At 34.5% G+C, this 15246-nt stretch overlaps 1 protein-coding gene across 2 annotated transcripts in view; it reads right to left on the reverse strand.

Moving 5' to 3' along the window:
- LOC126890446 (lysine--tRNA ligase) overlaps positions 1 to 15246 on the reverse strand; it is a 35890-nt gene that overhangs the window by 20323 nt on the left and 321 nt on the right. For both annotated transcript variants that reach the window (XM_050659391.1, XM_050659390.1), the window contains exon 2: positions 14788 to 15218. In XM_050659391.1, the coding sequence (XP_050515348.1) occupies positions 14788 to 15218 (431 nt within the window). The remainder of the gene's footprint in view (positions 1 to 14787; positions 15219 to 15246) is intronic.

Genomic DNA, 15246 nt, shown 5'->3' on the forward strand with positions numbered 1-15246 from the left:
CCTATGCCGTCGTTTATGGGGTTAGGAACAATTTAACACCCTTGCTGGGAACTGAATAAAGATTTCTTTGTTATATTTGGCTATACCAAAATATAAAATAGTAGTCTGGAACGCAAATGGCCTTTATCAACGGGCCAAAGAACTCAAAACATTCATACTTAATCAAAATATTGATATAATTTTAGTTTCCGAGACTCACTTTACAGAAAAACACTACATGCGGATTCCCAGCTACAAGTTGTATCATACAAAACACCCAGACGGTAGATCTCACGGTGGAAGCGCCATAATTATATGTGATTCTATTAAACACTCCGAAAGGGAAAAATATAACAAAGACTACCTACAAGCAACCAGCTTAACAATTGAGGAAGCACACGGCCCAATAACAATATCTGCCTTATACTGCCCACCTAAACATGCCGTTAAAAAAGAACATGTCCTAGAATATTTCAACACTCTAGGGAACAAATTCATTGGAGGTCGAGATTATAATTCAAAACATCGATGTGGGGCTCTAGACTAACAACACCAAAAGGCAGAGAATTAGCTAAAGCAATGTTAGAAAATAATCTGCAACAAATCTCTACTGGCGAACCAACTTATTGGCCGTCTGACTTAAACAAAATACCTGATGCCGTTGATTTCCGTATCACAAAGGGCATCGATACCAAAAAATGTAATGCTGAATCATGCTTCGATTTATATAACAATCTTCGAAAAAATCTTAAAAAAAGGACATCAACCAACTTTGCATAACACCAAGACTAATTGGTCCCAATTTATAGAAAAACTAGGGACTAACTGGTCCCAATTTAGAGAAAAACTAGACAGCCTGATCTCACTAAATCTGTCCTTGAAAAATGAACTCCAACTAGAATCAGCTGTAGATAACCTAACAAAAAGCATACATATTGCCCAAACTTTTGGTTTTCTTCAGTTATTTCAAAGGATAAGTATTCCTAACAGCAGAAATATTTTCTTGGATCTTATGTTCACAAACGATAAAAGTGTTGAGGTACTGTTAGGAAATGACTCTATTCTAAACAGCAGTTTACATCATGCTAGTTATGAGTGTAGTTTAAGAAATATTCACAAAAAACAGGTAGACGACAGCCTCTTCTGCCAGGATCTGTACTATGATTTCAATAACGCCAATTATGTGGGTTTAAATAATTTTTTAGCTGGAATTAACTGGGAGCAGTGTTTGTCTCGTCTTGATTTAGATTTAGCTGTTGATTACTTCTATGAAATTTTAGCTTTTGGTATTGCTTCATTTGTACCTGTGAAAAAATACCAAACCAGCACTTATCCTAGGTGGTTTTCAAAGGAACTAAGAGAGCTTATTTCTCAAAAAAGGAGAGCACACTACACCTATATTCAGTCCAAATCTCAGGCTGACCTCAATATTTTTACTAGACTGCGTTCAGAATGCAAAAAAGTTCGGGAGGTTTGTTGGTCTCAGTATATCTCATTGATGGATATAGAATTCAAATCAAATCCTAGATACTTTTGGAGGTACATAAAGGACTTAAAAACCAACCATTCTCTTCCCCAAACAATAATATACAGCGAGGATAAAGCAAATGATGGGCAAGAGATTGTTGATTTGTTCAAAAAGTACTTCCAAACAGTGTACACCCCAAGTAACCCAGAGAACAAACTAGACCTTGGAACACCCACAAATATTTACCAAAACTATAAGTTTTCGGATATTTCTACAAAAGAAATATACGAAAAAATATCTCTTTTACCTAGTAAAAATACCCTTGGTCCCGACGGTGTTCCAAGTAGCCTGTTAAAATATTGTGTATGTACCCTTGTGGTTCCACTAAGTTTATTATTTAATAAGTCTTTAAGATCCTCAATTTTTCCTGAAAAATGGAAGGATAGTTTTATCATGCCCATCTTTAAAAGTGGGAACAAAAACGATGTTACGAACTACAGGAGTGTATGCATTCAATCATCACTTCCAAAATTGTTTGGCAGTATTATCAGCGACCAATTAAACTGGATGTGTCGTGGGCTAATAAATAAGAATCAGCATGGCTTCTGTTCAGGTCGTTCAACTCTAACTAATCTGTTACCATATCAATCAAAAATAATTAAAGCTTTGGAAGAATTCAAGCAAGTTGATGCAGTTTACACAGATTTTTCAAAGGCTTTCGATCAAGTAGACCATAACATTTTTCTCAGGAGATTATTTGATATAGGGTTTGATGTTTCGGCTGTAGGTTGGATCAAAAGTTTATTGTCAGAGCGTAGACAGATGGTCAAAATAGGTGCTTTTAAATCGGATGCAATATGTGTAACTTCTGGTGTTCCCCAAGGGGGGCACTGTTCCCCAATGTTTTTCAATCTGTTTGTGGACTAAATTTTTGATTGTTTTGAAAACAGTGAAGGTCTCGCTTTTGCTGATGATTTCAAAGCCTACAGAATAATGAATTGCCAAACTGATCAACAACTGCTGCAAGACGATCTTGACAGATTAACGCAGTGGTGTCACATTAATAAATTAAACCTAAATATATCAAAATGTTGTCTAATTAGTTTTTTTAAGGGTTCCAGAAAATATGACACTTCTTACGAACTGTGTGGGCAACCATTAAAAACTGTATCAAAAATAAAAGACTTGGGAGTAATTTTCGACAAAAATTTAACATTTGTCGATCATATTAACTCTGTCACAATACAGTCATCCAAAATGTTGGGTTTCGTCGTGAGAAATTGTACATTTTTCTGTTGACACTGTCAGAAGCCTTTACTCTTCATTAGTCAGATCTAAACTTGAGTATGGATCAGTGGTGTGGTCTCCTTACCAAGCTGTCCATAAATATACTGTAGAAAAGGTTCAGCATAAGTTTCTACGATTTTGTGGATTCAAATTATATATTGGGATCTCTGATCATAATTATTCAATTTTGGAAAAACAACTGAATTTGAAAACACTTTCAGAAAGGAGAATCTGTGCTGGATTAAATTTTTTGCATAAAATTGTTACAGGGAAAATTGATAGTGCTGAATTGTTGGAGTCGGTTAACATTGAGATTGTCACACGAAATAGGAGACATAACTACTCTTCTTTTCATATACCCTATCATCATTCTCTTTGCCTTATCCCTATGCGGGGTCGGCTTCCTTAATTGCATTTCTCCACACAATTCTATCTTGGGCCATATCAATGTTAATCCCCTTTACCAGCATGTCCTGCCTTATCGTCTCCCCCCAGGTCTTCTTTGGTCTTCCTCTCCTACTCCTTCCAGGAATCTGCACTTCAACTATTCTTCGTATTGGGTAGTTAACGTTTCGACGTTGAACATGACCAAACCATCTTAACCTATGCTCTCTCATTTTGGCATCAATTGGTGCCACACCTAGACTTCCCCTAATATACTCATTTCTAATTTTATCCTTCTTTGTCACTCCACTCATCCATCTAAGCATTCTCATTTCCGCCACATGCATTCGCTGTTCCTCTTTCTTTTTCACTGCCCTATCATCGAACAAATTATGGTATGAATTTGCCTATAGAAAGATACTCGAGATATGTTAACCAACTTCATTTGGAAATATTTGATATGTCTGAGAGTGGGTTCAGGGCTCAATTTAATAGAATCAATTTCATAGAATAATTAATACTTTAGTTTAGTGTAAAACTTTAATTATAAATTTAGGGTTGTAATGTTAATTGTTGGTTGTTTGAACATTGTTGCAGGTTGAATTATTTTTGTTGTTTTTTGATTATATTTTTTTCTCAATCTATTACATACATCTTACATTTTACTATTTGTTAATTGTAACTGTTAATGGGGTTTTCCCGTAATATTAATAAATAATAAATAAATAATAAATTGCTGCATGGTATGCGACTCCCAGCTACGAACCATCTCCAAACAGAAATAATGTGTCTTCCACAATTAAACAAAAAATTTCAGAAAAACGACAATTACGTAAAAATTGGCAACAGTCAAGAATGGCAGAAAATAAGAAAAAACTTAACAAAGCAACAAAGGAATTAAAGGAATTAATCCATGAAGAAGAAAACCATGGAATTCAAGAATATTTAGAAAATTTAACACAGACTACTCACTCTGGAAAGCCACGAAAAAACTCAAACGGACCCAACAGTATGCCCAGTATTCCCACCTGGGCTAGGAACGACAACGAAAAAGCTGATCTTTTTGGCAAGCACCTTCAAAAAGTATTCACGCCATACCCTTCTACAGTATCTACAGAGGAAGAAACAGAACTAACCAGATTCCTAACAGCACCGTTTCAAATGGATCTGCCCACACGAAATTTACAGTCAACCAAGTAAAACAAACAATAAATGAAGTCAACATCAAAAAAGCCCCCGGATTTGACCTAATCTCTGGCAAGATTCTAAACGAAGTCTCGGATGAGTGCATAAAACTAATAACATTTATATTCAATGCAATCCTGCGCCTAAACTACTTCCCTAGTTCATGGAAAGTGGCACAAATCCTAATGATCCTTAAACCCGGAAAAAGACCGGAAAATGCATCTTCATACCGTCCTATAAGCCTTTTGCCTATGATTAGTAAAGTCTTTGAAAAAATGTATGTAAAAAGGTTAAAAACGATAGTAGACGAACATAAAATAATTCCAGAACATCAATTCGGTTTCTGAGACAAACACGGAACCATAGTATAAGTGCATAGGCTAGTCAACTAAATAAACAAGGATTTTAACGCCAAAAGATACTGTTCTGCTGCTTTCCTTAACATACCTCAGGCTTTTGACAAGGTATGGCACATAGGACTACAAATAAAATTAAAGAAGCTCCTACCCTATCCACACTTCCAGCTCTTAAAATCCTACATAGAAAATAGACACTTCCTGGTGAAGCACGGTACCGAGCACACTAAGATATATCCTATTCACTCAGGCATCCCACAAGGCAGCATTCTCGGCCCAATTCTATATCTTTTATACACAGCGGACATTTTAACATCTAGTACAACTACTGTTGCAACGTATGCAGATGACACTGCTATCCTGGCATCCCACACAGATCCATTAACAGCATCAAGAAATCTTCAATCAAACCTAAATAGAATTCAGCAATGGATGAAAGTATGGCGCATCAAATCTAATGGAACTAAGTCAATACATGTTACATTTACGCTACGTAGAGAAACATGCCCCCTGTATATATTGACAATTGTCTAATTCCTCAATCCGAGGATGCTAAATATCTTGACATGCACTTGGATCGCCGTCTAACTTGGAAAAAACATATTTTTAACAAACAAAAACAGCTTGGACTTAAATTGAGAAATATGTATGGCTCATTGGACGCAATTCAAAACTATCTTTGGATAACAAAATTTTACTCTACAAGCCCATCCTCAAGCCCATATGGACTTATGGGATTCAGCTATGGGGTACTGCTAGCGTCTCCAATAGAAATATCTTACAGAGAATCCAAAACAAGGTGCTGCATGCCATAGTCAATGCGCCATAGTATGTATCCAACGATGGATTCGACACGACATCCCCCTTGAATCCGTGAAAGAAGCCATACAAATTTTAGTGCTAAATACTGTGAACGAGTGCTAGTGCATCCTAATGCGTTTGCTCGACAACTAAATGTGCGGGACGTCTTTGAAGTGTGTATAGACTAAAACAGCAATTGCTGTCTGACTTGCTGTCTGTCTGTCTGTCTTTGGGTCAAGAGAGGGATAATAATTGGTTAACTTTTAAAAAACTTAGAAATGAGGTTGTGAATGTGTTGAGTCAAAAAGGACCAATACTACTTTGATAAAATTGACAGAAATAAAAATAACTCTAAATTAATGTGGAGGACTTTAAAAAAATTAGTTAACAGGAACGGTCGGGATTGATATGTATTGAATTAAATAGCGTACTATGATGAAATTGACTTTATTTTAGATTACAAGAGATACATGGTTCTTAACCTAAAAACCAAGAAGTAAGCGCGCTTTTCTGCCTTTCATCCTCGACATCTGTCATCTGTCACGACTCGCAAGGTGGGTTCCGTTATACACAACATTTCTCCCCTTCTATAAAGAAAGCTTGTTGGGTGGTTTCACAGCTCTCCCATATCTGGTAACCACTGGCAAAGGTGTCTGCTCAGATTCTAGAAGAGGGGAAACAGGGCTTCTAGATGTCGCATCAATTTGACTATGCCTAGGTGAACTACTAGTAACAGTGTCATTATTACTAGAATGTGGAATTGCAGTATTATTTTCCTCCACCTGAAGGTCCATGTCATCACTTACATCAATATTAGGCAGGCGGGTGGGTGCAGATGTGCTCTCATCAACATTTAAAGGCGCTTTTTGAATCACTGCACTCTCACTCACTTCACTTCTAGGTTTTTCCTTAGCTAGACGTATGCTGTCAGCATGCACAAATTTTATAACATTATTAACATTCACAAGGTAAGTACAATAACTTAAAACTTTAACTACATTTCCCAAGTCCCATACATGTGTACGAGTATTTTTGACATATACTTGGTCATTTGTATTATACAATTTAATATTTCGAACTGGTTGATCAGAGTTTACAAAATTACCATTTTCAGATGGTCTTAATAAATCATACCTGGTTCGAGGTCTGATTTTAAACATACACTGGGCTGGAGAAATGCCTGTTGTAGTAGAAGGAGTATTGCGGTAGGTGAAGAGGAAATTAGTTAACTTAATTTTCACAACTGCTAATGTTATATTTTCTGAACATGAAAATAAATTGCGCTCTAATGCTTTCTTTACTGTTTGGACCCCTCTCTCTGCTAGTCCATTTGATTGTGGATGATATGGTGGGGATTTAATTGGTTTTATTCCATTACTCTGACAAAAGGAAACAAACTCTGCTGAATTGAACGGAGGCCCATTATCAGAAACTAGCTCTACTGGTAATCCAAAAATGGCGAAAACATCCCTTAGTACCATTATGACCTCCCTAGCTACTGTACCATTTTCCATTAACCTGACTTCTATCCATTTAGACTTATTGTCTACTAAAATAAGGAAGGTAAAATTTTGCTTCTGGAAAAAATCAACATTTACCCTATAAAAATTATGGGGTGCTAATGCCCATGGTATGCCATTTGACCTATTAGGAAAATTCTGAGTAGACTGACAAACATTACACGATTGAACAAACTTCTCAATACTTTCATTCATTCCAGGCCACCAGCAATAGGATCGCATTAACATTTTTAGTCTTACTATGCCTGTATGTTGTTCATGGAACAAATTAAGTACTCTAACCCTGAGTGAGAATGGAATTACTACTTTAGTACCTAAAACCAAACAATCTTGTTCAACCGAAAAGTTATTTCTAAGTTTAAAATATGGTTTTAAATCATCTCCCTGTACATAGTTTGGCCAACCAGACAGGGTTAACTCAACTACTTTGGACAATAAATTATCCTGCTTGGTTGCTTTGGCTACATCTTCGAAGTCCAAAGGGACTTCACTTAACATGTTAAATGAAAATATTTCACCAGACACCTTAGTACTATCCTTACAAGGTAAACGGGAAAGGGAATCTGCATTGGAAATTGAACTTCCCTTCTTATATTCTATGGTATAATCATATGCTGACAATGTAAGGGCCCATCTAGTTATTCTTGACGCGACTGTTACTGGAATGCCTCTGTTAGCTCCAAAAATGTACTGCAAAGGCTGATGATCACTGACAAGGGTGAACTTCCGACCATATAAATATTTATGAAACTTACGAAGAGCAAACATTATAGCTAATGCTTCCCTCTCTATATTTGAATACTTTTGTTCTGCTGATGATAAGGTTCCCGAGGCAAAACAAACAGGCCTATCCTCCCCATCTACTCTGTGACTCAGTACAGCTCCTACTCCAAAACCACTACTATCACAAGTGACATATATTGGAAGTAAAGGGTTATATAAGGTGAGTACTTGGTTTGACAAAAGCAGTACCTTACTGCTGTCAAAAACCTTCTGACAATCTGTTGACCATACAAAAGAAACATTCGACCTACATAACTTGTACAACGGACCTAGTTCACAGGACAGCATAGGCAGAAATTTAGAATAATAGTTAAGAAGACCTAAATATGATTTAAGTTCCGTTAAGTTATGTGGGGGTTTAGCTTTCTTAATACACTCTACTTTTTCTTCCGTAGGGTGTACCCCTGACTCATCAATTCTATGGCCCAAAAATTCAACACTTGTTTCAAAAAATTTACATTTTCCTTCATTAATTTTTACATTAAATTCTTCTAGACGTGAAAGAACATTAATTACATTATTATGACAATTTTCAAGAGATTTACCATAAATTAATATGTCATCGATATAGCATTTGGTGTTTGGTATACCTGCAAGAATATTTTCCATTACTGTCTGGAAAATTCCAGGTGCTGAACTAATGTCATATGTTAATCGATTAAAAGTAAACAACCCTAAATGTGTGTTGATGGTAAGTAATTCTCTTGATTTTTCACTAACTTCTAGTTGCTGATAAGCTCCCTTTAAGTCTAAGACTGTAAAAAATTTATTTTCTGACAATTCTGAAAATATGTCCTCTGGTAGAGGTAATACACAGTGATCTGACTCAATAACCTGATTTACTGTTTTCTTGAAATCTACACATATTCTAAAAGATGTTTTCTCTCTCTTTGGAACAACCACTATAGGACTGGCCCACGAACTAATTCTAGTTTTAGTTAAAATTCCTGACTCTACCATCCGATTCAACTCCTCCTCTACCTTAGACTTAAGGGCATATGGCATATCATATGCTCTATGAAAAATAGGACGTACATTATCTTTTAATTTAAATTCAACTTTAATATTTCTTATATGGGAGTTGGGGTCATCTTTAAATACATTGGAATACTGTGACTTCAACTCGGATATAAGGTGACTTTTATGCTGATTATAACTACAATCATTTACAACATAATTTAGTTTTGATTGCATGTCTGACTTTAACAAATTCTGATCTATACCCATTAAATTTAAATTATTCTTACTTCCATTATTTTCACTGCTTGATACACTATAATCAAGTGTTAACTGATTAAACAAGGCTGTCTTCCAAGAAGGATTGAAAACATTTAGCCAATTCCTTCCTATCAAAGGCAAAAACCTATTGGAGCTTTCAATAACTAATAATGGCAACAAGGTTAACTGGCTTTTATACAAGACATTTACATAAATTTGACCTACAACTGAAATGTTATTGCCAGTAACTGCTCTTAACTTAACATTAGTACTGTTCATCTTGCATTTACTAAAATATTTTGAAAAATCACTTACGTGGATGACTGACTTACATGCACCACTATCGATTTCCATAACCAAGGGCACACCTTCAACTTGCACATTCACTTTCCAGGGCTTTTCCATACCCGTTGCGAGGGCTGCAATATGGCCTAATTGTAACAATTCACTGCTCTCTTCCTCTTCGGTCACTTCTACCTGATTAACTTTTTTTCTTTTACAGACTCTACTGGTGTGTCCCACTTTTTGACAGAAAAAACATTCCCAATTAACTGCTGGGCATGTTTCTGGTTGATGTCGTCTTCCACATCGAAAGCATGGTTTCAACACTGACTGGTTCCTGGACTCTGACTGACTTTTTGACTGACTACGATATTGCTTACTAGACATTTGTAGTTTGCCTACTGATACTGCTGCCACCCCTTGAACAAGCTTGCTTTGACATTCAGCTGCTTCTTGACTTAAGGCTTTCTTACAAGCATCTTCAAACGTTAGGGTCTCAGCTTCGCTAAGTAACTTAGTCCGAATATTAGTATTACTAATACCGCAAACTAACCTGTCTCGTAGGGCTTGATCGAGGAATTTCTCAAATTTACAAGACTTTGACAGTGCTTTTACTTCTTTTACATACTGCTCTAACGATTCTTCTGCTTGTTGGTTTCTACTATGAAATCTGTATCTTTCATAGATTACACTTGTAGCTGGTGCATATCTGGCTTTAAGTATCGTTACTAACTGATCGTATGTTTTCATTGCAGGGGTATCTGGGAATAAATATGTTTTCAACGTATCATACGTTTTCGCACCCATAAATGTTATTAAATTTGCTACCTTTTTTTCATTTTCAGTGTCGTTCACTATGAAATACTGCTGCAAGCGCTCTTCCCAGGCTTCAAACGATTCCTTCACAGCATTAAACTCGTCGAACTTTGGCATATTGACTACTGCCCTGAACACAAAATTTGCAATGACTTATTGACTTATACCAACGTGGTGTTCTTTCCGATTCGTCGCCAATATGATATGTATTGAATTAAATAGCGTACTATGATGAAATTGACTTTATTTTAGATTACAAGAGATACATGGTTCTTAACCTAAAAACCAAGAAGTAAGCGCGCTTTTCTGCCTTTCATCCTCGACATCTGTCATCTGTCACGACTCGCAAGGTGGGTTCCGTTATACACAACAGGGATTTTCCAAATAATATAGAATTTGAGTTTAATGGTCAGAAAAGCGTATGTCAGGATAAGGTGGACATTGCAAACAATTTTAATGTGTATTATGTTAATAGCATAGAGGATATAGTTAACAGTATGGAATTACAAGATTCTTGGATTAACGTTAATAGTAATTTATATTATGCCCTTTACAAAATTTAAATTAATATCACTTTCTGACCTAAGACACATCATTAACTCTCTTGATAGTAAGTACAATCCACAAGACATTCTTTGTAGTAAAATTATTAAAGAAGTATTTGAAACCATAGGTCATGTTATTTTAAATTTAATTAATACTTCCCTAGATGGTGGCATTGTTCCATCTGACTTAAAAATAAGTACAGTTGTTCCTATCTCTAAAGTGACAAATACTATTAAGGCGAGCGAATTTAGACCTATCAACATGTTACCGGCTTTGGAGAAAGTATTGGAAACGGTTGTATACGAGCAAATTCTTGATCACATAGATTTGAACCATATTTTAATTAATCATCAATCTGGTTTTTGTAAGAATCATTCATGTGAAGCGGCTGTTCAACTCTCAATATGTAAATTTAAACCAGAAATAGATAGAAATAATTATACAGTTGCAGTTTTTCTAGATCTTAAACGAGCGTTTGAAACGATTGATAGATACATTTTATTGGATAAGCTAAAAACCTATGGCATTAATGGAGCTGTACTGAATTGGCTAAGGAACTTCTTAACTGACAGAAAGCAAAGAGTAAAAATCTCTGATGTATTATCTGAAACTGTCAGTAATAATGTTGGTGTACCGCAGGGTAGTGTACTTGGACCATTGCTTTTTATATTATATTTAAATGATATAAATTTGTTTGTGAACTGTGAATTTATTAACCTTTTCGCTGATGATACCCTTTTGGCTTGTAGCGATAGTTCTATTGAAGGGGCGGTTGTCAAAATGAATCACGTTTTATGTTCAGTGTCTAAATACTTAAAACTTAATAAACTTAAAATAAACGTAAGTAAGACAAAAGCCATGATAGTTACATCTAAATTTAAATACAGGAGTCTTAATACTGACAATATAATGTTAAACATTGATGGGGAACCAATTGAACTAGTGACACAAATTAAATATCTTGGTTTTCAATTAGATAATACTCTATCATTCGACAAGCATCTCGAGTATACGTGTAAAAAAACTAGCAAAAAAATTGTATTTCTTTACAAGAATTTCTAAGAATTTGTCACTTCAGTCAAGGATCACTGTATATAAATCGATAATCCAACCTCATTTTGATTTTTGTGCATCCATCTTATATCTTTTAAATCTTAACCAACCAGCCAAATTACAAAAATTACAGAATCGTGGAATGAGGATCATTTTACGTACAAGTAGATTAACACCTGTTACATTGATGTTGAATACTTTGCAGTGGTTTTCGGTATCGCAACGTCTTTTTTATTTGACCATGATATTGATTTTTAGAATTGTACATGGATTGGCACCTAAATATTTTCTCGATCTTGTTAGTTACAATTCAGATATTCACCCTTATTTTACGAGAAATTCAAATAATATTTACATCAGCAGAACCAATACTACAGGTGCTATGAACTCACTTCTCTATAAGGGTTTTGATAATTTCAATAAGTTGCCAACGGAACTCAAGTTGGAGACCTCACTGAACATGTATAGGAAAAATTTAAAGAATTATGTTGCAAATCGTATTTAATGTCTCATGTGGCTTCTAAATGTGTTTTTTAACTGCGTGTAGTTTAATGTAATATTTTGAGTAATGTAGTATTTTTAATGCTTGTATTGTAATGGAATATTTTAAGTGTTTTATTGTTTTATTGTTATTATTATGACTTGGATATTGTATCTTAATAACACTTTTTTATTGTCAAATAATTCAAATTGTATATACGTATTATAAAATATGTCAATTTTAACTGTATATTAGGGTTACCTAATTTTTGAATAAATTCTTTTTCTTCTTCTTCTACTTGTCCAACTGAACATAATAAGTGTATTCAAACTAATAAAATTTTAATTTTAGAATTGTGAAGAGGTTACTCACTGGAGTAACTCTCTACATGTCTGTATTTTTTACCATAACAAATACTTAATGCCCAATGGGCAGATTGTTGTACTCTATGGAGTTAATAAAAAAATATATTTGGCTCGCATAATCTACTGGATAAATGTAGAGATGTCACAAAATTTCAAGTCTCTATCTCTTTAACAAAAAAAGTTATCACAATTATAAAACTCAAAAGTTAATTAGTTTTAATCTGTTTGCCCTTTGTCTAGTGTGTTAATTATTTATTTATTTATTTATACGGGCAAGCCCAATTCGGTAATACATTAATAAGATATTGATAATTACAGTGTTGAATATATAAGAATAAAATGAGAGAGTACAAAACATTTAAAAAGACATGACAAAGTAAAATAATTACAAAACATTAATTACTAACAAATAACAAGGTTATGACATTGCTAAATATTTAATTTGGTTAAATGGTTCTTAAAGACATCAACAGAGTTACCAAAAAGTAAAAGGTCACCTAGGGAGTTAGCAAGTCTTAGTGTTCTAGGAACAAAAGTAAAATATGAGTAATTATATCTATGAAAAGAAATATGAAAGGTTTGAATTTGTCTTGTTGATCGTGGTGGAACAAACAACAATATTTTAGCAAGGAGTTCAGGGCAGTAATATATGCCATTGATAATATTAAACAATACTGTAAGATCTTTACGCTTCCTACGGACATCCAGAGAAGAGATATTCAAAAATCGTTCCATATCTGTATAATTATAATTGATGTGTTTTTTGAACCCAATATATCTAAGAAAATTATGTTGAACACTATCAAGTTTGTTCTTGAGGTGTAAATAATGTGGGGACCAAACTGGAGAACAGTAGTCAAGGTGCGTCCTGACTAAAGAACAATAGAGCATTTTAATAGCGAACACGTTCGTGAAATCACGAGTTGTCCTTTTAACAAAGCCAAGCATTTTCATGGATCTTTGAGTAATATTGTTGATGTGATGGTTAAAGCTCAGAGAGGAATCAAGAACAACACCTAAATCTTTAATTGAGTCTACCATATCCAATAATTGATCATTTATGGTATAATTAAATACTGATTTATTATACTGACTATTTTTAAGTAAATGACTACAATATTCCGGGATGTACTGCGTACTGGATAGCTTCCTTATTTTGATAAAATGCCCCTGATGATGCTCTGAGAGCGAAAGTACTTGGGAAAGATTTAATAAATAACTGTACTGGGCATCTGCCTTCTATTTATAAAATTAAATATGTAATTAAAAATATTTATTTTTTACTTAGGTATAGGTATACCGTTAAAGCAGGACTTATTGTATATATGCTACAATTAATTTTGGCCATTTTTTATTATCTAGACCACGGAGGTAAACCTACACTCTGTGATTTCGAGCAACTGTGTTTAGCCTGTGTTTACAACAAAGTTTAGTTAGAGTATCACTTACTTAGAATGTTAATAAAAATCGATATCGACGGTTAAACTGCAAAACTTCGTAAGTCGATTTTTGGTCCATTATTACTTCTATACTTTGTGGTGTTATACTCTTACATATCTTTTAAACTACGAAAGCTTGTAAGTCAATATTTAAATTTAATGGTACTAGCAACATCTACAAAAACCTCATAAGTAAGATTTTAAGTTACAAAACCTTGTAAGTTTCATTTTTATGAGACAAAACCTCGTAAGTTTAATGATAGTTTAAGATTTCAAGTTACAAAACCTATGTGAATTAAGTGAAACCAATGTGAATTGCAGAATTCGCTTCGCTCATTCTGCAAACTTTCACATGCGTGCCTTAAAATTGTACTTTTAACACATATCATAAATAACCATTATGTTTATGGAGTTTTTATGGATTTTCTTTTAAATAAATTTTTTAAAATAACTTATTCAAAACAACACCAGTAGTTTAACAACATAGTGTAGTTTATCTCTGAGGTTCAGATATGTAAAATTCATATATATTCGAGCATTCAACCATATCTTATTATTTCTATCTAATTACCAGAAAAAATCATCTACCACACTATAGGTTTGCTCCAACACAACGAAAAACCGCCATGAAACGATCACAAAACTGCGCAGTAAACAAAATAACCCATGGAACATATTATTTTGCTATCTGCGTGCAGTTTCATGATCGTTTCATGACGGTTTTCGTTGTGTTGGAACAAACCTTATATGTATCTTAAAGCCGAACTACCAAAACCTACAAATCTTACAGTTCCACTATACCTACATAAAATGTAATCACTTACCGGTATCATCTACAAATTTCGATTCATCTTCATAATATCTAGCATTAGCCATGACTTGTATCTTAACTCCCTCACCCCTCAAGTCGTAGAAAACTAATTTAGGACCTGACTCTCTAATAGCATGAATTCTTCCTGCCACACTAAGGTGGTCATTCTCTAGAATATCACCATCTTTCAGATATGAATACTTCTCAATAAAACTCTCGAGTGATGACGAAACATGGAATTTATGAGGATAAGGCGACTGTTCACCCCCTATACCCTTTAGTTTATCTACAGCTGTTGATCTAAGTTTAAAATATTCATTTGGACTAACTTCTTCTTCACTGGGTTTTGTTTCTTTAGTCTTCTGGGGTTGAGCAGGCTGTTGGGCAGCTTTTTCAGCCTTTTCTTTGGCTTTCTGTTCAGCCTTAAGTCGTCTTTTAAGCTCACTAAAATAAAATGATTGTATAATTAGTT

The sequence above is a fragment of the Diabrotica virgifera genome, chromosome 8 (genome assembly GCF_917563875.1).
Source record: "Diabrotica virgifera virgifera chromosome 8, PGI_DIABVI_V3a".
In the NCBI taxonomy this organism is placed as follows: domain Eukaryota; kingdom Metazoa; phylum Arthropoda; class Insecta; order Coleoptera; family Chrysomelidae; genus Diabrotica; species Diabrotica virgifera.